This window comes from Bubalus kerabau, chromosome 1, assembly GCF_029407905.1.
Source record: "Bubalus kerabau isolate K-KA32 ecotype Philippines breed swamp buffalo chromosome 1, PCC_UOA_SB_1v2, whole genome shotgun sequence".
NCBI lineage: Eukaryota > Metazoa > Chordata > Mammalia > Artiodactyla > Bovidae > Bubalus > Bubalus kerabau.
Window position 1 is genome coordinate 236850806 of NC_073624.1, and position 24547 is coordinate 236875352.

The 24547-nt window shown below is 39.7% G+C and overlaps 1 protein-coding gene across 5 annotated transcripts in view; it reads left to right on the forward strand.

Moving 5' to 3' along the window:
* Positions 1 to 24547, forward strand: part of SGCD (sarcoglycan delta) — a 697628-nt gene that overhangs the window by 610401 nt on the left and 62680 nt on the right. The window contains exon 9 of one of the 5 annotated variants that reach the window (XM_055560027.1): positions 580 to 13662. The exons of 2 other annotated variants lie outside the window; for them this stretch is intronic. In XM_055560027.1, the coding sequence (XP_055416002.1) occupies positions 580 to 1246 (667 nt within the window). In that variant the 3' untranslated portion in view covers positions 1247 to 13662. Of the gene's footprint in view, positions 1 to 579; positions 13663 to 24547 lie in introns of those variants that run through there. 2 more of the 5 variants (XM_055560012.1, XM_055560020.1) reach the window with 2 other exon arrangements.

Here is a 24547-nt window from a genome sequence, read left to right on the forward strand (position 1 = left end):
AGTGCCTGTGACCATGGGCCTGGCCCCTCCCAGCTGGTCACCTTGTTTCTGCCTGCTGGAAGAAGGAGAGATGATACCCTCTCCTCATCACAGAACTAATACCCAGACATGCACTTGAGTACCTTCGTGACCAGGAGATTCACCCACTGTAGGATGCTCCAGAAGTCATGCTGACATCTGTTCCCACCCCTTCCCGATGCCCCCCACCACACACATGCATATGTGTGCATGCGCGTGCATACACACACACACACACACACACACACACACACCTCACCATCTTGCTACAGAAAAAGAGCTGCAGAACACTTCAGTGTTGAATTGCCTTGTTAACTTTTTATTTAAACACTTGCTATTTTTAGCAGAGTGGCCGGCCCGTATAAATATTTGGTATTTAAATCTTTGTTGAATGAAAAGTTAACCTAATGGATTTTATCTATTAGGCTGTTGATAATGAATTTTCAAAGATACTAGCTTGTTTAATCTTTACAACAAAAATAGCAGCTACTATACCTGTTCTCTCACAATTGCACTCATCTCACACGCTAGTAAAGTAATGCTCAAAATTCTCCAAGCCAGGCTTCAGCAATATGTGAACCGTGAAATTCCTGATGTTCAAGCTGGTTTTAGAAAAGGCAGAGGAACCAGAGATCAAATTGCCAACATCTGCTGGATCATGAAAAAAGCAAGAGAGTTCCAGAAAAGCATCTATTTCTGCTTTATTGACTATGCCAAAGCCTTCGACTGTGTGGATCACAATAAACTGTGGAAAATTCTGAAAGAGATGGGAATACCAGACCACCTGATCTGCCTCTTGAGAAATTTGTATGCAGGTCAGGAAGCAACAGTTAGAACTGGACATGGAACAACAGACTGGTTCCAAATAGGAAAAGGAGTTCATCAAGGCTGTATATTGTCACCCTATTTATTTAACTTATATGCAGAGTACATCATGAGAAACGCTGGACTGGAAGAAACACAAGCTGGAATCAAGATTTCCGGGAGAAATATCAATAACCTCAGATATGCAGATGATACCACCCTTATGGCAGACAGTGAAGAGGAATTCAAAAGCCTCTTGATGAAAGTGAAAGTGGAGAGTGAAAAAGTTGGCTTAAAGCTCAACATTCAGAAAAACGAAGATCATGGCATCTGGTCCCATCACGTCATGGGAAATAGATGGGGAAACAGTGGAAACAGTGTCAAACTTTATTTTTCTGGGCTCCAAAATCACTACAGATGGTGACTGCAGCCATGAAATTAAAAGACACTTACTCCTTGGAAGGAAAGTTATGACCAACCTAGATAGCATATTCAAAAGCAGTGACATTACTTTGCCAACAAAGGTCTGTCTAGTCAAGGCTATGGTTTTTTCCTGTGGTCATGTGTGGATGTGAGAGTTGGACTGTTGAAGAAGGCTGAGCGCCAAAGAATTGATGCTTTTGAACTATGGTGTTGCAGAAGACTCTTGAGAGTCCCTTGGACTGCAAGGAGATGCAACCAGTCCATTCTGAAGGAGATCAGCCCTGGGATTTCTTTGGAAGGAATGATGCTAAAGCTGAAACTCCAGTACTTGGGCCACCTCATGCGAAGAGTTGACTCATTGGAAAAGACTCTGATGATGGGAGGGATTGGGGGCAAGAGGAGAAGGGGACGACAGAGGATGAGATGGCTGGATGACATCACTGACTCGATGGACGTGAGTCTGAGTCAACTCCGGGAGTTGGTGATGGACAGGGAGACCTGGCGTGCTGTGATTCATGGGGTCGCAAAGAGTCGGACACAACTGAGCGACTGATCTGATCTGATCTGATACCCGTTCTCTAATTTAGGGTTCTCCAGTAGTGGACAAGAGAAACACGTTCTGACTTACTTACCTCAAAGACTGTTTTTGGAAAGGATTTCAAGAAGCTTCCAAAATCAACAGAAGGTTAGTAAATGAGGCCCAAAGACAAAGAAAAACTAAGGTGGTGTTAGAAGTTCAAAAGGAAGACATCCTGGAAACAGGATGAGTAGGACCAGGAAGCCACTGCCAGGATGGACAGACTCTACCTGGTTTCCATCCCTTTGCCTTCTGCTTAAGAGTCATATTTCAGCCAGGTGTACTGGTTATCCTGGTCTCCACGGCTACCACTTGTCTCAGGGAGTATGCATCTCAGGTTACAGCTCCATTGAACTTTATTTGGTGAGAAGAAAATACCAAAGGAATTCAGGGTGCTGTGAGATAAGGAAAATAGATTCTGGGCAGCTAAGCAACCCATCAGTTTCACCATATTCCTTTACAGGTTGGAATACCAATGCTCAGAGTTTGTTTCAAAATCACACACATGGTGCTTTAAAACATGACTCATACCTGGATTTTCTGTCTATTCTCAAATTCTACATCCTTTCCTTTATAACACATACAATATGTTCATTTAGACCTCAAAATGAGGCACTAAATGTAATGTGTATCCTACATTCGCTTCTAAATAGAAAAAGGACATAAGGAGAAATTAGTAAAACCAAATACACTGACTATAATTCAGTTGATAGTATTGAATCGGTGTTAATTTCTTAGTCTTGACAAGTGCAACATGGTTTTATATTAATAAGATGTTGATGTTAGGGGAAAGTGGCTGAAGGATATATAGAAACTATCCTTACTTTTTACAACTTTTCTCTAAATCTAAAGTTAGTCCAAATAGAAAATGTTTTTAAAATATCAGGTGTATAGCTCTCCTCAGCTTCTTTGGGACACAGTGACACACGTTTATCGATAGCCTTGTAGATACAGAATATAGTAGAATTCCCCAAACTCTCAAAATCTCGTCCTCTGTACCAAAGGAGGAACTATCCAGGAAGAGCAGTAATTATCACAGAAAGGAATCTGGTGACTGGCATCATACTCAAGTACCTGATATCTGAAGCTCCAATACTTTGGCCACCTAATGCAAAGAATTAACTCACTGGAAAAGACCCTGATGCTGGGAAAGACTGAAGGCAAAAGGAGAATGGGACAACAGAGGATGAGATGGTTGGATGGCATCACCGACTCGATAGACATGAATTTGAGCAAGCTCCGGAAGTTGGTGAAGGACAGGGAAGCCTGGCTTGCTGCAGTCCACGGGGTCGCAAAGAGTTGGACACTACTGAGAAACTGAACTGATTGTACTCAGAAAGTTAGGAAGAGGCAAAGAAATTTGAGGGCAGAGTTCGGGGAGAGGTGGTATTTGAGTTGGTCATGAAAGGATGGTGAAATTTGGGTTTCAAAGAGAGGGAAGAATGAAGCATAATCTCTGGATCAAGGAGAGAATAGACTGAGATGGTGAATGAGGTAGGCAAATGGAAACCCCACTGTCCAGACTGAGAATTTGGGGTTTCTTCCTCTCTGTTGTAGTCAATTGAAGTCCTCAGAGCTGTTTTTGGAAAGGATACTCCAACTTGATGTGTGGGAGAAGTTCTGAGTAGAGAAACAGGAGGTAGGAAATATGACAGGAAGATGATTCAAAACTCAAGAGATAATTCAAATCAATTCCATGTCTGGTGGGGAGAGCGAAGGGGCAAGATAGGGGAAGGGGAATAAGAGATGTGGACTACAATGTATAAAATAAAAAAGTAGCAAGGGTATATTGTACAACACAGGGAAATATATAGCCATTATTTTGTTTAAACTTTAGATGGACTATGATCTATGCACGCGTGCTCAGTTGCTTAGTTGTGTGATCCCAACAAGATCTCACAGAGGAGATTTTCAACTCGGTGATCCCATGGATTAGCCCCTCAGGCTCCTCTGTCCATGAGATCCTCCAGGCAAGAATACTGCAGTGAGTTGCTATGCCTTCTTCCAGGGAATCTTCCTGACCCAGGGATCAAACTAGTGTCTCCTGCGTCTCTTGCATTGGCAGGTAGAGCCTTTACTAGTGAGCCATCTGGGAATTCCAGAGTATAATCTATAAAACTATTGAATTACCGTGTTGTACACCAAAAACTAATATAATGTTGTAAATCAACTGTACTTCGATGTAAAAATCATCACACTAAAAAAAATTCTGTGTCTTAAGCACTAGAAATGGTCACTACTAAAAGCCTTTGTTTATAGAACTATCTGATAGATGCTGTTATTCTTGGTGGACTAGAGAAACAAACTGGATTGTTTGTAGTTGTCTATGATATTTTGGTAAAAGATTATCATCCCTTTCATCATGTCAAACAGCTGTTAGCATTTTCATGTTTAAAAAATATGCCATTCTTATTTAAATGAATATTTTAAATGTACTATCTGTCAGGCATGGTCCTGAATGCTTTACAAATATTAATTTTCTTAATTCTCATATTTTTTACTCTTAAGAAGTAAGTACCATATTAGCAGTCTTCTAGAGTTGAGGAATGGAGAAGGCAATGGCACCCCCACTCCAATACTCTTGCCTGGAAAATCCCATGGACAGAGGAGCCTGGTAGGCTGCAGTCCATGGGGTCGCTAGGAGTCAGACACAACTGAGTGACTTCACTTTCACTTTTCAGTTTCATGCTTTGGAGAAGGAAATGGCAACCCACTCCAGTGTTCTTGCCTGGAGAATCCCAGGGATGGGGGAGCCTGGTGGGCTGCCGTCTATGGGGCCGCACAGAGTTGGACACAACTGAAGCGACAGCAGCAGCAGCAGCAGAGTTGAGGAAACCAAGGAGGAGGGAGGTTAGGTAACTTATTAAGATCACAGAGCCAGTAAAGATCTGAGATTCCGGCCCTGGCAGCCTGGCTTTAGACTTTGCTCTTAATCAGCACCCTATTTTATTTTTGTTTTATTATTTGTAAGTTGTGATTAAAACAAAACAGATGATGCTGAAATAGCAGTGAGGCTAGAGAAGAGGAATGAATAGGAGAGACTGTATTTGAAGAAGATAAACAAGATGGCAACTCCTTGAATACAGCTGGGAGTAAAGGAAAGAAAACCAAAAGGTGACTCTTAAGCATATGAGTCTTGCAACTGAAGTTTTATTGGAAAATAAAAAAGAGATTGCTCATGGGTCTGAGGCAGGGTGGCAAAAAGTAGATAAGCTTGAGTTTATATGCTAGTGAGTTGTTTACAGAGAGACGTACAGCAAGCAGTTAGACTTTTGGGAACACTGCTCAGATACGAAAGCCATCTGATTCATCATGGCAGTTGGTGCCACAAGAGTAAAAGTTATTGTCAGGAAAATGATTGTAAATAGAAGACATGGCTATTTCATTAACAAGTGCTTCTTTTTATGAAGAAAAGCCTGCAATAAATAGAGATAGGAAGAAATTTCAGAAGTGCATGAAGGAGAAAATATGTGTTTAATGCAGAAAATATGCCAAACAAAGTGAAGATCAAGAATGGTACATTGCAGCGACTTCCCTGGTGGTCTAGTGGTTAAGACTCTGCTTTCCAGTGCAGGGGGACATGGGTTTGACCCCTGGTTGGTGAGCTAAGATCCTACATGCCAAAAAAACAAAACATGAAATAGAAGCAATAGTGTAACAAATTCAATAATCACTTTAAAAAATGAAATTCAGGGATATAGGATGACTGGTAAAGCCAGAAGGTTAAGGTTGTGGCAGGATACTTTTTGAAGGTCAAGATGGGACACAAATTGCTATTATAAGTGGACAAGAACTGTAATGTCCACTAAATTTAAATTAAGATCAAGTAAAATTAAAAATTCAGTTCCTCAGCCACATTAGGCACCTTTCGAGTGCCCAGTAGCTACATGTGGCTGCTCTGATGGACCACAAAGAGAGCATTCCCATCATCGCAGGAAGTCCTTTGTGCAGAGTTCAGCTAAACTAAGGGTCAAGAGACTTTCTATAAAGGGTCAGATAGAAAATATTTTAGCATCTGCAGGCCACATGGTCTCTGTCACCAGTACTGAACTCTGCCATTATTGCTTGAAAACAGCCATAGAAAGTTCAAGAACAAATAGGTTCCCCAAAAACATTATTGTTGGACAGTGATATCTAAATTTTAAATGATTTTCATTTCATTACATGTTATTCTTCTTTAGATTTCAGTTTAACCATTTAAAACTTAAAGCCTATTCTTAGCTTGTGTGTCACACAAATACAGGTGTCAAGTCAGAGTGCAGCAATAGGCTGCAGTTTACTGCAGAGCTGTGTGGATCTCAGCAACAGGAGCCGCACGTGCCTGAGCATCTGTGTGTGCTGGATGGGCCGGACAAAACTAAAAGTAGAAAATGAATATATGTTAGCACTGGGCTTCATCTGCTCTTCATCATCCATATAGATAATGCAAATAAGATAAAAATACTCATCAAAATTGCATGAGCTGTGTTGGAAGGTTAAAAGGAAGGCTGTTAATGTAAAATGATGAAAAGGAAATTTTGATGTGTGGAATTGACATTAATATGCTAGAACTGCAACTTGTGACTAGGTAACTAGATCTGTAGCTGTATGAAAATCATTGAGACACTCACTGTAAAAAAAGAAATCCTCATATTCAGCCCAATTTCCTGAAATACCAATATTTGTAATCCTAAACACATCATCCTAAGATTCTACAAGGTCCTACAGAAAATGCAGTTAAATGCAATGACGACCTTTCTGGTTTACAAGACACTGATAGTAAAGAGTTTTCTTCTCATCTAGTAACTTCTTTATTGACAGTAGCTGCCCAGAGTCCTGAGAGGAGGAATGTCATGATTGATCATTAATGTTTGCATGAGTGAGAGTATGGGGACTCATGGCACAAGTGCTAGAAATTTGTTCTCCCTGTACCTGCAGCATGACACAATGGCAGAAGGGTGGGGGGATAGATTTTGAAACAACGTGAAGAGCAGAATCCATGATATGTAGGCTTTTTTTTCCTTTTATTATGGAATATTCTAGACATTTATTAAAGAGTTTACAATGAGCCCCTACATACCTATTGCCTCGCTTCAGCAATTATCAATTCATAGCCAGTCTTTACTTTCCCTTCCCCACTTTATTAAGAAGAAAATCCCAGACATCATAGCATTAATGAGCCATTTTATAAGTTGTTTATTTATTTTGGCTGTAATAGGTCTTTGTTGCTATGAGTGAACTTTTTCTAGTTATGGCGTGCAGGGGTTACTCTCCAGTGGTGGTGTGCAGGCTTCTCATTGCAGTGACTTCTCTTGTTGTAGAGCATGGGCTTTAGAGTGCAAGCTTCAATAGTTGTGGCACGTGGGCTCATGAGCCATTTTTGGACCAGTTTCTGACCTTGCCTAGCATGCCTCCATTGTTATACAATAAATACTTTTAAATTGTTCAGTGTTTTTCAGTGAGCAGTATTATGGCACAAACAGACTGAGCTCTTTATTAAAGGGTCTAAAAATGATTGATTAAAACAAAACCTTCAGTTAACTACATGGTAGTCTAATAAGCCTATGGAAATAAGCCTAGGAACTTGAAGATGGGGTTTATAATATATGCACTTCTAAGTATGCTTATCCTCAGGCTCAGCCATCAGCTGCCATGTGCCAGCCATGTGTCAGACACCATACTCAGTATAATCACCTCCTCTCATCCAGAGCGCTGCAGGACATTGTTTTCACAAGATCAACTGAGGCACACAGGCGCTAAGTGATGGATCTGAGGCCAGGCAGACAGAAAGTGAGGCACTTGAGTAAATAATTTGCTGTTTGAATGAAACAAGACTTGCAATATGCCTGAGCGCCCTCTAACTTATTTAACATAACTCTGATGTTCCCTTTGGTAGATTTCACTTTTTCTAAAGTTGTCATTGAAACCCAAGTCTAGTAGTGACATGAAGTTTGGATAGCCTGACAAAAACCATGAACAGACACCTGGAGGGGAACAAGTGAGTTTAGAGCTAATATTTATGACCGTGGAAATAAGGAAGGCAAGAAATCCTATTACATGCTCTAACTGCCTGGAGGGAGAGAGACCAGCGTGTCCTACATCCCCAGGCTTTAGAGAGGAAGTGCGTGATCTGACCTCAAAACCACCTTTAGGATCTTTCACAAGAGTTTCATTTCTACCTTTAGAACTGAGTGGAAAGCTGGAAATGAGAATGAGAAAACAGTCTTAAGTTCATGAATGTTTGGAGACAGTTAGATATTTATGTTAAAAAATCAACATCCTGGGGACACCAGTACATCTGCCAGCATACTATAGTAATGAATGGAAGAGGAAGCAGGGGGACTTGACCTCTAACTGGCTGGTTGCTATCCCCAGCCATCACTTCTCTCTGATCTTATTTCCCTGTTAATAAAATTAGAATGGTAGACTATCAGAAATTTCAGCTAATAGCTTGCAGACACATCCTTTAGCATATGGATTGTGTTGTTTTCATTTGAAAACAATATTTAAAAATATTTAAAAATTGGGAGACTTCTCATCTTTTCTGGACCCATCTTTTAAATGGCAAGAATTGAGAATCTCCAAGAGTTGCTGCCTTCAGATAGGATGGATGATCTCCTATTCTCCCTGGTCAGCACCACTCCTTATTGTCTCCCTGACAGTGAAGTTAAGGGCTAGTTTCCATTTCTCTCTGTCCTTGCAGTGACCTCTGACATATCTCACTCTTACAACTCATACATCCCCTGCCTGGTCCCTAGAGACCTCTGCAATTATAACCTGGACTTTATGAACGCTAAGGTCTTGAGAGTCCGTGGTTGTTGGGTAAAATATAACATCCCAGATGACTAAGGTTGCAGTATGTTGTCTAATTAAAGTTTTCAAGCAATGGGAGCTTTTGAGTCCAAACTTCAGGACTAACCTCTTCACCCAGGTCACTGTAATTTTCAGAGGAAGTGCTGACTCTGGATCTGGGAGATGAGGTGAGACCACTGGAGTCCTGTGTTCTGTTTAATTACATCTCCCTACCTTTGCTTTGCCTTCATTTTCAGCATTCACTGAGAGGTTATTGGTTTTTTGGTTTTTTTTTTCCTTAACTTTTTTGGCTACTTATAGTCAAATCTGAACTGTGACCAGCTAGAGTGTTTTGGACACTTTATCTATTTTTTGCATAGTCTTTTACAATTTTCAGTAGAGTTCTTTTTTTTTTTTTTTTACTTTACAATATTGTATTGGTTTTGCCATACATCAACATGCATCCACCACGGGTTTTACAATTTTCAAAATTCTCCCCTAAATCTCATGTTTTGTTCATACTAACCCTATGAGAGATAGAGCATGTACTGCTACCCCTATTTTACAAAAGTGAGGACAAAATAGGATGCTATTAACAACGATTTTTACATTTCAGTCTTTTCCCTTAAATCAGACCCCATTGCTTTGTTTTTAAAGCTGTTTCCTAAATACAAAACTAAAAATGTGTTTATTTAATTAAAACATCATTCTCTGAGGTCTAAAGACTTCCAGACTGCATTATTCTCCCTCCCCACTGAGACATAATTGAAGATTGATATGATACATTTTATTAATTAGGGCCGTCTGGTTTCCCCACAGAGAAAAAAAGAAATGTGTCATCTTTTATGCCAGCTGATTTAAATAAAAATCCACTTAGACTTAGCCTTTTTGTGGTGGTGCTATACCAAAATGACCAGGGTGTGAAATGTGAAATATTTACTTTATCATTCTCAGGGAAAAGATGTGAATTGTTGTAACAAAATTCATTATTTCTCAGAGCACTGAGGAACTGAGTATTATGCAGGATTTGTATATTCTGATTGACTAATTTAAGTGCAAACTAATCAAAATGAGTTGAATGAAATTGTTAGGAGGAATACAGAGAGTATGTCCTTGGTGTCTCCTCCTTGGTTTCAGAGGACATTGCTGGTTATATGTGTTTATGTTTGTGTATATGTATTGGTTAATTTTATGTGTCAATTTGACTGAGCCATGTACCCAGATACATTATTTTAAATGTTTCTGTGAATGCATTTTTTTTTTCACTTGGGATTAACATTTAAATCAGTTCAGTTCAGTTCAGTTGCTCAGTCGTGTCCGACTCTGCAATCCCATGGACTACAGCACGTCAGGCCTCCCTGTCCATCACCAACTCCCGGAGTTTACTCAAACTCATGTCCTTCGAGTCAGTGATGCCATCCAACCATCTCATCCTCTGTCATCCCCTCTCCTCCCACCTTCAGTCTTTCCAGCATCAGGGTCTTTTCAAACAAGTCAGTTCTTCACATCAGGTGGCCAAAGGATTGGAGTTTCAGCTTCACCATCAGTCCTTCCAATGAATATTCAGGACTGATCTCCTTTAGAATGGACTGGTGGGATCTCCTTGCAGTCCAAGGGACTCTCAAGAGTTCTCTCCAACACCACAGTTCAACAGCATCAATTCTTCGGTGCTCAGCTTTCTTAACAGTCCAACTTTCACATCCATACATGACCACTGGAAAAACCATAGCTTTGACTAGATGGACCTTTGTTGGCAAAGTAATGTATATCAGTATACTTTAGTAAAATAGCTTACCCTCCATAAAGTGGGTGAAAATGAAAGTGAAGTTGCTCAGTCATGTCCGACTCTTTGCAACCCCATGGACTATAGCCCACCAGGCTCCTCCATCCATGGGATTCTCCAGGCAAGAATACTGGAGTGGGTTGCCATTTCCTTCTCCAGGGGATCTTCCCGACCCAGGGATTGAACCCAGGTCTCCCGCTTGCAGTCAGACGCTTTAACCTCTGAGCCACCAGGGAATCCCTCCATAAAGCGGGTAAACCTCAACTAATCAATCAAAGGTATTAGGAGGAAAAGACTAACCTTCCCCGAAGAGAGAATTCTGCCAGTAGACTACCTAGTGACTTGTACAACATCTCTTCTCCAGCTTTCTGGTTTGCCCTGAAGTTTGAACTTGTCACTTTCCATAATCTGATAAACCAATTCCTTAAAATAAATCTATCCATATCCATACATATTTTTGGTTCTATTTCTCTGGAAAATTCTTAACTAATACTGTGCATGTGTATGTATATGTGTGCATCTGTTTTAGAGAGATTTTGTGTGTGTTACACCCTAAAATAACTGAGCCTCTAAACCAGGAGTTGGCAAACATTTTTTATAAGGAACAAGAGAGTAAATATTTTAGCTTTTTGAAAGACAAATGATCTTTGTTGCAACTACTCAGCTCTGTTACTGTAGCTCAAAAGTAGCCATAGACAATGTGAAACAAATGGACTGGCTGCTGCTGCTGCTGCTAAGTCGCTTCAGTCATGTCCAACTCTGTGCGACCCCATAGATGGCAGCCCACCAGGCTCCTCTGTCTCTGGGATTCTCCAGACAAGAATACTGGAGTGGGTTGCCATTTACTTCTCAATGGACATGGCTGTGTTCCAGTAAAATGTATTTATAAAAATAGGTGGTTAGATTTCACCCATAGGATATAGTTTGCAGACCTCTGCTGTATACTCTGAAGGTGTGGTTTCATATAGTTATTGCAACAGTTATTGTTTGCTAGATAAAATATTGAGCATTTACCACATGTCCTAGTATTTTATGGCATGTAATGTATATACATTTCAACTACAACTCAAATGTACAAGATGTAAAATCCTTATTTTTCTGTAGCAACTTAATATTCTAATTTTAGCTCCTATTCTACTAGAGTGCAAAACTTAAACTGGGATTTAAGTTTTGGGATTCAGAATAATTCAGAATAATTTCCCCAGGGCTTATCTTGTAGGGAGGGAGCATGCCTATGTAACACTTGACATCTTCTCCCCTACTGATATCCAGTAAGGTGCCCTTGTCTTATCTGGCCTCTGGTCATCACATGTCACCACTGAGATACTCCTATTTCTGCAAGGAGTCTGCAAGGCTCCTGTATGTCCAAAGATTCTTTGTCCTATCTGCACACCACTCTTGTTAATTTTTCTGTTTTTGCATCACTTGGAGACAAAGAAATTTCCTAAAGAAATTTTCTAAAGTTCATGACCTAATGCCTGAAAACACCAGCTAGCCAATCTTTCCCAGGGTATTGCCCTTCTTGGGATCCTTCTAACATTAATTGGGTACCATAAACTTAACTTTCTCTCCCCCTCACCTCCTCTTCTCCAGGCTCAGCCTACAGAGCAGAATATAGGACTGAGCAGTGTCCAAATTGTCACAACCTGCCTCTATCTTTCATCCCTCCCCAAGCACAGTCAACTTCTCTCTGGTCTAGGAGTGAGAAAGCCCCACTCTTACTCATCATGTCTTTAGTCAATTCCAATCCCTTCATAAGCTTTTCACATTCAAAGGCACTGGAAGACTCATTTTCTCTGAGCGTTTTCATGGTATATCATTTCTGAGACCATAAGCAAAATATGACGGGCTCTTGGATGGAAAGGATGGCTAAAGTGAGAAAAAATACAAGATAAAACAGTGGTAAATATTTGATAAGACTATCATGTTACACTTAAAACACTTGGAGTGGAGTGAATTTCTATACCTGTTTATAGAACTAGAAAGCAGAGTTTAGAAAAACCGAACCATTTGCCCAAATAGCAGACCCAAGAATCAAATGAAGGCCATCCTTACTCCAAAACCAGGATTTTGAACAACCAGCAGGTTTTATTAACCAGTTATTTATACAGGATGTTCTGCTGTTGGAGGAGACTACCACCTCTGGAGTCTGACTACTAATTTGTGAGTCAAGATCAAAAGAAAATGAGCAATGAAAATTAGTTTCTTGGTGGAAAAGAACCTGATATAGTAAGGGCTACATGTTTGAAGAAAGCAGAGATTATTTTTCAAGGACTAAAATAAATCAGTTAATGGATATACATAAGTTTTAGGGAGGAGTTCTGTGTCTTCCTGTCTTGGAAGAAGATGTATGGCCCAAGGCCATTAGTACATGTCCAGTCACTTGAGAGAAGTCACTGGTTTTACTCATTGGTACCTATCCCAGTGACATGAAACATTTGTATTTTAATCACTCCAACCATGAGGGCTCTCAAGTCATACCATCCATTTTTAAATCATTTATCTTCTCTTATTGGTACTTGGGAAATTTTAAGATGCTTCTCACTTTGAGATTCTCTGAAACTGTCCAGGCGGAGCCAGGAAAGAAAAATATCTCCCTAGCTATGCCACTCAGTCAATGTCAGTCAGACAACAAGAAAGACCTGGAATTACTCATTGAGACCTTTAGTTTCCTCTCATGATACCTGAGAAGCTAAGCAGTGGTCAGTTTTGTGCTGGAACCATCCCCAGGACCTATCTGGAGTTTTAGTTGGCTGACCCTGTTCTTCTCCTCCAGTGTCCTAGAGCCTTGGGACATAGGCAAGATCTAAACTGTGAACATATTCCCCCTCCATTTGTTGTTTGACAGCCATCTGTTAAGCTATTTTGGGCAGGAAAACTGTTCTTATGCATTCTTGGAGTTTCCAGTTTTTTTTCCCTCTTGCTATTCTATGTCTTTGGCTTATCAAGCCCACAAACAGAAAAGAAAACCCTCTCTCAAAAGATCAACTCTTGTAATTACATACCTCTTCTTACAAGAGTCTGTGCTAGAGCAAAAAGTGAAATTTCTAACTCTTTATTCTGGGGACTCTTAGAACACTCTTCTCTCTTCTGCCACTCACTCTCCATGTGTGTGTATACCCACTCAGATTTTACAGACATGGAAAGCCATCCTTGATTCCAGTTTAGGTTTCTGGGTGTTTGTTCTCTACCTATTAGATAGCAATTGCCAGTTATGCTTTTTTATACCTGAAGGCTACATGCAAGTTTAAAGACCAATTGCCTTATGGGGTGATTGCTAATTTTTGTTTTTTTATGATGATGATACTATTCTAAAAGAGATGATTGTAACAACTTTCTAAATATAATGAAAGTCATTGAATTATATAGTTTAAATCAGTGAATTTTATGTTATATGAATTATGTCTAAATAAAGCTAAAACTATTTAGATTAAAAAAATATAAAAGAAGTGGCACAGCCCTCCAGGACCCTGACTATGTGTAAGAGGAGGTGTATGGAAACTCCTAGGAGGTATTCTGTTCCCCGAACATCGTGCTTTGTTGTCTTCCTTCACGTTTCCTGTACTGCAAGACTCTACATCACTCTTTGCTTCTCTCCCCCAGATGTCATACATAGATACGATTTTGACATAAAGAATTTCAAGTCACCCTTGGGAAATAGTTCAGACATTAGCTGTTTCCATGACATTTTCCTTGACCAGCCAAATGTGAGTTAAGAGCCCCTGCCATGTGCTGATATTATAGCATGAAATTTATCGCAGCTGTTTCACACTCTATCATAATTGCCTCCTCACCAGACTGTGAGCTTGTGGAAGCCGGAATCACTTTCATCATGTTCACTGTTATATCCCTAGTGCTCAGAACAGTGCCTGGAAAATAGTAGAGTGGATTGATGGATGCACAGACGAACGGATGATCTAACATATAGCTTAGGACTTTTCTATTAGGGGATAAAAACTGATGTGTGGTACAAAGAAGGTGTTTTCAAACCTGAAGTGAGGAGAAAGAAAGAGATAGGGGTATAACCATTCAGATGGATCATTTCATTTTTTCAGAATCCTTATATTTTTGACTGGTGTGTAATGAAGGCTTTCTCTGGAGATAGTGGATCATCCACATTTGCTATTATAATTGACCTAGCTCTGCTATCCTGCTGTTCTCCCTGCTTGTTTATAAATTAGAGAACATCTTTCAACTTGGTGGGGGTGCTGTATTCTAGCACAAGAACAGTAACATGGCAGTATGTTAGGATAATTTACAGACACCACTGCAACTCAAATGGGATGCCCCATACTTTCAAGGCATGAAATCACTCACCAGGACAAGATCAAATAGAATGAGAGGTTTATTTACAGGACCAACAGTATTTTTTAAATTGAAGTATAGCTGTTGTACAATATTATGTAAGTTACAGGTGTGCAGTATAGTGACAAGGACAGATCATTTTTAAGCAGGCCAGGAGCAGGGATAATGTGGTGAAAAAAACGAATTTTCTGGTTGATCCCTTCTTGCTTTTCCCTCTGCTCCCTCACTAATGGCACCCACAGTGTTCTACCACGGCCACCAATTCTATGTATCCCAAGGCCAGCTTTGAAAGTATATCATATATACATGTGAGGGGACACACGTATACCTATGGCTGATTCATTTTGATGTCTGGCAGAAACCAACACAATTCTGTAAGGCAATTTAAAATGTAAAGAAATTTAAAATGTAAAAAAATATATCAACCTTTTATCAATATGTAAGTATCAGTTGGACAGTGCCTTAAAGGCCACCTGGTCCAACCTGCTACTTAATGCAGTAACCCCTTCTGCAGTACTCTGAACAGATGGTATTCAGCGTGTTCTTTGCGCATGCCTGGCGACAGTTACTCATTACCACAAGACACAACCGATGACGGCACAGCAAGTTTGTCTCAGAGGAGCAGAGTCGTAAAGCACACAGTCTGGAGACACACCAGCCTCAGACTCATGACTCTACTCTTGATGGCTGGGTGCCCTTGGCCAAGTTCCTTACCCTCTATAAACTTTCTTTATCTATATAAAAGGGAAGTCAGCATTATCTGACTCATTATATTATTAGGGTTAAATAAAATATATGCAAAGCATTTAGTATATCACATGGTATTTAAGAAATATCTAATAAGTAGTAGTTTAAAAATAAAACCCAACAAAGTGTTTAAAAGATTCTAAGAGTAATACTTGCATGTAAAAGTCAAGAAGGGAATGGGCTACAATCACCATGATTGTTGGTCTTGCTACTATCTTATTCTAACAGGTATGGCATCTTATGACTCTACTTGGATTTGAAATGAAAGACTCTGAACTCATTCCTAGTTAAATAGACTTAGGAGTAAGGTATTACTAAGCAGAGACAATAATGTGTGGAAAATAGTTGCCTAGACATTGAGAGTGGAGGTTTTTGTGGGAATCAGGACATAGCCTAGGCCACTCTATTTTCTTAGTAGAAAAAAGTAGAATGGTAAAAGTAGGTGAAAACTTGGGGGTCACGTCTACGCTCTTGGTCATCTTGCTTTGCCAAACCCTCTGTTCCTACTGTAACAGCTAGTGACAACCACTGATGACACAAAATCACACAAATGAATTAGTTTGGAAGAAAAAGCCAATTCTTTGCTATCAGTGCCCACATGCAGAATTTGATCATTTTTTTCTATTTCTAAAGCTTGAAATTACTTAGCTTCTCTCAAGGTGCTAATTGGAATCTCTGTCTGATCTCTAAAAGCAATTGGCTGTTGCTTCACAAAAAGACCATTGTTCTTGATTTTTCTGAATTACCTTGCATTATAATCAAGAGATATCCTTGCAAGTAAGAGGGTCACAAGTTAGGGCCATGCTCTCAGTTTAGCACACCAAAAATGTAGTAGAATTTGTAATGACTCTTCAAGAACTATAATCAGCTACTTCTTAAAGGACAAGTCAGCACCAGAACTTGTTTTTTTCAAAGTGGCCATGAGATACAAGGGAAAGAACTCATGAGAAATATCCAAAAGTGTCCAGTGGTGGCCAAGGACATTTCACCTTTCCCATAATCCACATCTCAGTCAGAATGATCTACTCAATTAGTGGCACATCTTGTTCATATGAGCTGAATGTAAGATCGATGTGAAATGAACTTCCCAAGAACGAGGACCGCAAACTTTCTTTTACAACCATAAGATCATTACATTTTGGTCACCAGCTTTGATCTTATAGACTCCAACTGCAAAAACACATTTGGGTCCTGTTCTTTTGGATGAGAAAGACATGTTCAAGCTCAGGAAGAATATGAAGGCACTTTCTATATGAAGAACTTTAGGGGAAATCCAGGTTCTTTTCCTTCAATGAATTTAGTCCTGAAAAGTTCCTAGAGAAACTGTAATGACTGATTTTTTTTTTTCCTATACCCTGTGCTTTTGAACTTGTTATTCCTTCATCTGGCATCCTCATAGTCTCACCCCCTGATTCTCTGTTATCAGGTTAATTCCTGTTTATCTTAAAGCATCACCCATTCCTGGGCTGTCCCCAGCATCTCTGTATCTTTGTATGAAGCCTGTACTATTGTCTTTTAATTTACCCACTTGTCCACCTGTTTCCAGAAGGCTGTGCACTCCACCTTTGTACCATTATCGTACCTAATAGCTTCCCAATAATAATTTCATTCAGTAGTTTTGACAGAAAACAAACTATTCTAATTGAGGTATTTTATTTTTCTTTTTCAACACATTTCTATTGAGTTGTTATACCTAAAGAAGAGAAAATTGTAAGGGAATGAGATTTTAAAGTCAGCAGGACTGAGAGAACAAATTCTAGTTTTTAAAAATTACCTTTGGCAATCTCTGAAATTGTGTCTGTAGTACATGGCTTCATATGTTCAACCCTTTACAATAATTCTAATGCACTCTAAGGTTTGATAGTCACCAAGTTAAAATGTGGCGCAAAGGGCTGCCTAAATGCATATACCTGGGCAGCCAAATCATTCGATATTTAAGTAACTTAAGTTCCTGTGAATCAGAGAGTGGGTGTAGTGTTCCTACACACCTGAGATTTCTTTGAATATTAAATCCCTATAGGCTTAACATGTATTGAGGTATTTGTTTTAATAACTAAATGAGATAATAATTATAAAAACACCTAGCATAGCCCGCAGCACCTGTGACTGTTCCATAAATGTTTGTTCAATTGAAAAGTATATCTTACTTGATTGGAGGTATATACACATTTGCTTTTGAAAATTTACCACCTCTTTTTTGGTCGTTCTTACTATGGCTTCACTGACTTGATGCCCCTGTCACCTGGAGCCCAACAAGCGAAGTTTGGTTCTAATGACAGTATTTGCATGCGATACATGAATCATGTGACTATACTACATATGACCATGCTCTGCCAGCCACCAAAAAAGATTAGTTGGGGTGGAAAACATGTTCCTGGCCTTGGAGAGCCCCATGTCATGTATGAAAGATGTAGATTGACCAAATAATTACCAAGGGTCACCTGTAATGAAAGAGGGAAGTCAGAGTGGCCGAGAAGCTTATTACAGTCTAGTCTGAGGGTCTAGATGAATTGGTATTTAAGTCGTAATTAGCTGAATGTTCAGTTCAGTTCAGTCACTCAGTCATGTCCGACTCTTTGTGACTCCATGGACCGCAGCATGCCAGGCCTCCCTGTCCATCACCAACTCCCGGAGTTTACTCAAACTCATGTCCTTTAGGTCGGTGATGCCATCCAACCATCTCATCCTCTGTTATCCCCTTCTCCTCCTGCCTTCAATCTTTCCCAGCATCAGGGTCTTTTCAGATGAGTCAGTTTTTCACAGCAGGTGGCCAAAGTATTGGAGTTTCAGCTTCAGCATCAGTCCTTCCAATGAATATCCAGGACTGATTTCCTTTAGGAAGGACTGGTTGGATCTCCTTGCAGTTCAAGGGACTCTCAAGAGTCTTTTCCAACACCACAGTTCAAAAGCATCAATTCTTTGGCACTCAGCTTTCTTTATAGTCCAACTCTCACATCCATATATGACTACTGGAAAAACCATAACTTTGACTAGACGGACCTTTGTTGGCAAAGTAATCTCTCTACTTTTGAATATGCTGTCTAGGTTGGTCATAACTTTTCTTCCAAGCAGCAAGTGTCTTTTAATTTCACAGCTGCAGTCACCATCTGCAGTGATTTTGGAACCCAAGAAAATAAAGTCTGTCACTGTTTCCATTGTTTCCCCATCTATTTGCCATGAAATGATGGGACCAGATGCCATGATCTTAGTTTTCTGAATATTGAGTTTTAAGCCAACTTTTTCACTCTCCACTTTCACTTTCATCAAGAGGCTCTTTAGTTCTTCTTCACTTTCTGCCATAAGGGTGGTGTTATCTGCATATCTGAGGTTATTGATATTTCTCCCGGAAATCTTGATTCCAGCTTGTGCTTCCTCCAGCCCACCATTTCTCATGATGTACTCTGCGTATAAGTTAAATAAGCAGGGAGCCTTGATGTACTCCTTTCCCTCTTTGGAACCAGTCTATTGTTGCAATTAACAGTAGGGAGCAGTGTTTAGAAGGGGAACTAATGGAAGAGCCAGAGACCAGAGACCCTCAAGGAATAAGGGAAATCCAATCTGGTTGAAATGTGGAAGGTAGGCTTAACCATTGCCTCTGCCCACCCTATCTATGTGCCATCCTTGGTTAATCTGATTCTCTGTCTAGCCTCTTTCTTCTCTGAGGCATCAGACTCTCCACCAGAGAATAATATACAATCATATCAACCAGTCTCTCTCTAAGGTCACAAGCCCCAACCTCAACTGGGCTATGGGTACAGAGCAACACTCCAACATTTCTCTAGTCCATTGCCTCATAGTCCTAGAGTTACTTCAGACTACTCTTTTCTCTTCAGAACTTTACTAGCCCCCTCACTATGCCTACTTCTTTTCTGATGGCTTTTTTTCCTTTTTTTTTTTTCTCTCTCTCACACACACACAAATAGATGCAATCAAGAATGGCCACACATTTCAACCACAACATCTACCTGTGTTTAACATCTACCTGTGTTTTCCACCTGCCTTCCTCTAGTTGCCAGGATCAACTGCCCATACTTCTCATTAGAACAGCCCCTCTACTCCTGCATTGAATCCCATCCCCTTACGTATCCCATTCAAGGCTATTAGTCTAAGAATTGGCCACCACCCCTCACCTGTATCTTCAGCTTTTTCCCTCTGGGTCATTCTGATCAGTGGTCTCATGTCTGAGCTAGGGAAAGTAAGATAAGGAATAGAAGAAATCTTCCCTTAATCTCTGTATCACTCCTGTACCACTCTCTGTATCACTCCCCATTTCTTTCCCCCCTTATAATAAAACATCTTGAAAAGGCTGTCTCCACTCTCTGTGCTCCCATATTTCCTTGCTCCCTTCCAGGTAGGTTTTCTCCCCCACTCCAGAGAACACTTTCCAGTCTTTAGTGACCATCACCAGATGTGGATTGACCTTGACTCTCATAAAGCTTGTGCTTCAGTGATCCTCATTTTTACAAGCGCTTTCAAGACCCTGAACTTAAGTTATATTCTCTCTGTCTCAAAGAGTCTTCAAATTATATAAACCTTGGACCCCACAAAGCTGGATCGGCCCCTTCTTCTGCATTGACATATACAATGGTCAGTGTTTCTAGTCCTTTTCTTACTATGAGCATTTGACACTATAGATCACTCCCTCACTCTTAAAAATGTTTCTTTCCTTCAGGCACCTTCTCCCTAGATTCACCTCCTGATCTGCAGGCTCTACTTCTCCATGTCTTTGGCTATTTCTTATCTCCTTGCCCCTTTAATCATCATTATGCCCAGGACTCAACCCTGCAACCTCTTCATCTACAATCATTCCCTAGATAATCTCATCCAGCTTTATGGTTTTAAATACCATCTCTAAACTGATGACTTACTTATTTACCTTTAGCCCTGGACTTTTCTCCTGAACTCCAAATTTGTATGCCTACGTAGTTACTCACTCTCCCTATTGAATGTCTAATGGATATCTCAAATACTAACTAACTATAAATTCTTAATTTTCCACCAAGCCTGACCCCCTGTCATCTTTCCTGTCTCAGTAACTGATAATTGTATTTTTCCAGGTGCTCAGGGAAAAAAAAAATTTCCTCTTTCTTTCATGTTTTACATACAGTCTGCCAGAAAATTCTGTTGCATCTCTCTTAAAAATAATTATCTGGCATCCAACCACTGCTCTCTTACCCTATGTTGCCATCCTGCCTTGCCGGAATTATTGCAATTACCTGCTAACTCATCCTCCTGCCTCCACAATTGACTGTTTATACTTTCTATATTTTAGTCAAAGTCAGATCATATCGTTTCTTTGCTCAAGATCATCTAACTGGGAGGAGGGGCTAAAGAGAGAAAAAGAGAGAAAGGGATACCCAGGGAAAACCAGATGGTTCAAGGACCAGTGAGTGCTTTTAAGGAGTTAGCTCATCATCCTCAGTGAAATGGAAGGCCTCTGAAGAATTATAAAAAGGGATTTACCTAGATTTTCACTTTAAAATGATGTTTTGATAATACATTCAGCCCTGGGAGAACAGAGTCGTGGGAGTTCTAGTACCTTCTAGAATTTGAGAACTTGGAGATGTGTAGTAACCAACATTGTCATTTATGTTTACAAAAAAAGCTGGAAAATGATAGCATCTCTGTGCACTGATTATGCTTGTTTTTTAAATAAAGAATTAATTCATTCCCAATTCTTTATACTTTTACAAAAAGGTAAAATCCAAAAAAGTTTCAGATATTAGATAAACAATCCAAAGAACTAATGCAAGTTTTGGGGTTTTTTTTTCCTTTTTTTTTTTTTTTTTTGAGGTTATGTTAGAGTTGTATCTTTGGTCTTGATCTTCCCTGGTGGCTCAGTCAGTAAAGAGTCTGCCTTCAATGAAGTAGACCCAGGTTCAATCCCTGGTCGGGAAGATCCCCTGGAGAAGGAAAAGGCAACCCATTCCAGTATTCTTGCCTGGAGAATTCCTTGGACAGTGGGGCCTGGTGGGCTATAGTCCATGGGGTCACAAAGAGTCAGACACAACTGAGTGTACTTCACGGTAGAGTTGTATCTATGATTTGATTCTTGAGGACTTCAATAATCTTTCTCCTCTGTTTACCTTATTTATGTATTATATATTCATTTATGTATTATATATTATATATTCAGATAAAGGTTTTATCAGTCAGTTGAAATTCTCAGATTCTTTTCTGGCTCTAGATGTGTCTGTGTTGGGTATTACAGGATGCTATTAGTAATAAAATGTTGACTCAGCACTGCAGCTGTTATTTAAAAGTGTTTAAGGGCTGGGTGGGTAAAATTTGCTTCATTCATTCCAGTGACCCCCTGCCTGGAGTTAACTTTCCTCTTCTAAAAGTGCCAATCTATATTTCCCATCTTCTTAATAACTCATTTCTCAGCTGAACATCCATCTCTCCATGAACTCTTTTACCCCTTTATCATAAATTCTACCTGGGCATCAAGTTAATAGTCTAGCAAAAATGTGTATATTTTCCCTCTCTAAGTCATTCCCAAACAAACTCAGGGAGAAATGTATTGAAACACAACCTAGTGAAACCAAAGCGGAATGAATTGAACTTTCTTTGGGAAATGCTTCTCAGTTTAAAAAGAAAAAAGTAATAAGTGTTCTGCGTTTTATCCTTCAGGAAGCTCCAAAGTCAAAATGACTTTATACAACTTCTGTTTCTGATAAGGCAGGAGTTCTGTTTGAGGGGAAATTAAACATCCACAGTTTAATAAAGTCAGACTTCATTTTAATTTAGGTTTTTTGTTTCTGTTGGTGGGATACAATTCTCTTGGGTCTCTTATGTTTTTGTGAGTCTTCTAAGTCTAGAGGCATTTTTTCCAAACCCTTTTCTGAAAGATGTTTACATAGTGAACAGCTTTAGGAAATAAAGTGTCTCCTCCCGAACATAGGGCAGCCATGCTTACTGTCCAGTAGTAGATTGAAGATCTCTCTCCAGAGCAAAGGACAGGCAAGTTGCTGCCCATTTAAGATGATTTGAGTTCCTTAAGTTCAGGGTTCCTCTCCTGTAAGATAGGGCACTGCACTTGCAGACGTCCATCAGGACCCATTTTTTGCCTCGCTCCCACCCATGAGATTTAGGATAAGGGAAACTGTCGGTGGTATGATGACGTTTATGCTGCTTGCAGTGCCATCAGTAAATCTCTTGTATCTGACCCAGGAGCATCATATGATCTTCAGGCTACCTCATTAGCTTCCAAGCCATGTGAAGTCTCAGACTCTTCACCTATTGAAAACTATGAAAGAGACACTTTGAAATGTTTTAAACAGCAAAAAATATTACTTTCAAATCTATACTGAATGATTCTATACCTTGAAATATATGCCCCTGAGTTTGTCCATACAGATTTTTTTTTTAACTTAAGTTATTCCTTCTGTCTGAAATTTCCTACCTTTCATATTTTTATCTAAGTCATTTAACAGCTGTTATTTGGAATTTTTTCTGAATAGTATTACTTTTTAATGTATATTTAAGAATTTAATAGTTTATATTGCAAAAACTTATTGAAATAAAAGGATTTGACTTTAAATGCAGTTTGCACTATGCCAGGCAACAATTTTAATAGGAAATATTATTCCATTCATTTGTTCATCTGTTTATCTTGTACCTAGTTTGTTCCATGTTCAGTGTTGGATCTTGAGGATACAGAAATAGGGAATTCTCAATATAAAGAAGCACAGGATAAAGGAACGTAATGAGATGAAGATGAGAAAAAAATCCATACCAGTATGGATTTTATAATCTTCTCCCACCAAAATGCTTCACTGAGAGCAAGGTCTCCACAAACCATGGCATTTGCAATTTATTTAGAATTACATGGTACACTATGACTCTGACCCACTGCTCTTTCTTGGACCATTGTCTATTACTACAGAGGGAGAAATGAAGAATGTCATTTGGATACATGTGGACAAATGTATTAGTAAGAATACATGTGGACAAATGTATTAGTAAGAACTTTGGTTGCAAATGAAAGAACTCCTAAGTCAAGCTGACTTTTCAAGGGCTCTGGGGATGGTAATGATTAGCTCACATAGCTGAAAAGCACTGCAGGTGATATGCCCAGACATTTCTCGATCCAGGCTCTCAAATGGTAGAACATAATCTCCACTTTACTCTTTCCATTTCTGAGCTCTGGGTTCTTTTGCGTGGTTCCATTCTCTGGAAAGCTCTCCCCTAGTTCTGACAACATACCTCCCAAGCTTCCAACCCATCTTTAATTCACTCAGGGAAAAATAAAAAGAAAGCAAGAATCCTTTCTCAGAGGTTTCAATAAAAGTCCTGGAATTAAACCCCAGCAGTCTAACTTGGATCACATACTTTTTCCTGAAGCAGCGCTGCCAAGGGAGTACAGTACTCAGATTGGCCAGGAATGGGTCATGTCTGGAGTTGGACATAAAAATAGACCCACTCAAATCATATTATCTGAATATAAGGAAGGGATAGATCCCCAAAGAAATTCTAGTTACTGTGGCTAGATAAATAGGGGGCACACAGAAACAACAGATGTCCCTTGTTAACCTAAAGGTCTTTTTAAAAATGTTCAAAAAATAGGAACTATTTATGAACATTTTTTCAAAGTATCAAATACTATAGTACAATTGGAAAGTAGGTTACTCAAGTCTGTTCATAAAGCAGGCATCAATTATACAATGATCACTAATGTATATAGTACAGCATCTTCATGTTTGTGCCTGTGTCCTAAATCACTTCAGTCACGTCTGACGTTTTGCGACTCCATGGACTGTAGCCAACCAGGCCCTTCTGTCCATGGGATTCTCCAGGCAAGAATACTGGAGTGGGTTGCATGCCCTCCTCTAGAGGATTTTCCCGACCCAGAGATCAAACCCAATCTCTTATATCCCCTGCATTGGCAGGCAGGTTCTTTACCACTAGCACTACCTGGGCTGGTGGTGCTATATCGTCATGTCTGTGTTGCTTTAAATGGTGATCTAAATTGCATATCATTAAAATACAGTGAAAGCTTGGTGGTGGTGGTGTTCAGTCCGAAATTGTGTCCAACTTTTTGTGACCCCATGGACTGCAGCATGCAGGCTCCTATATCCTCCACTATCTCCCAGTGTTTACTAAAATTCATATCCATT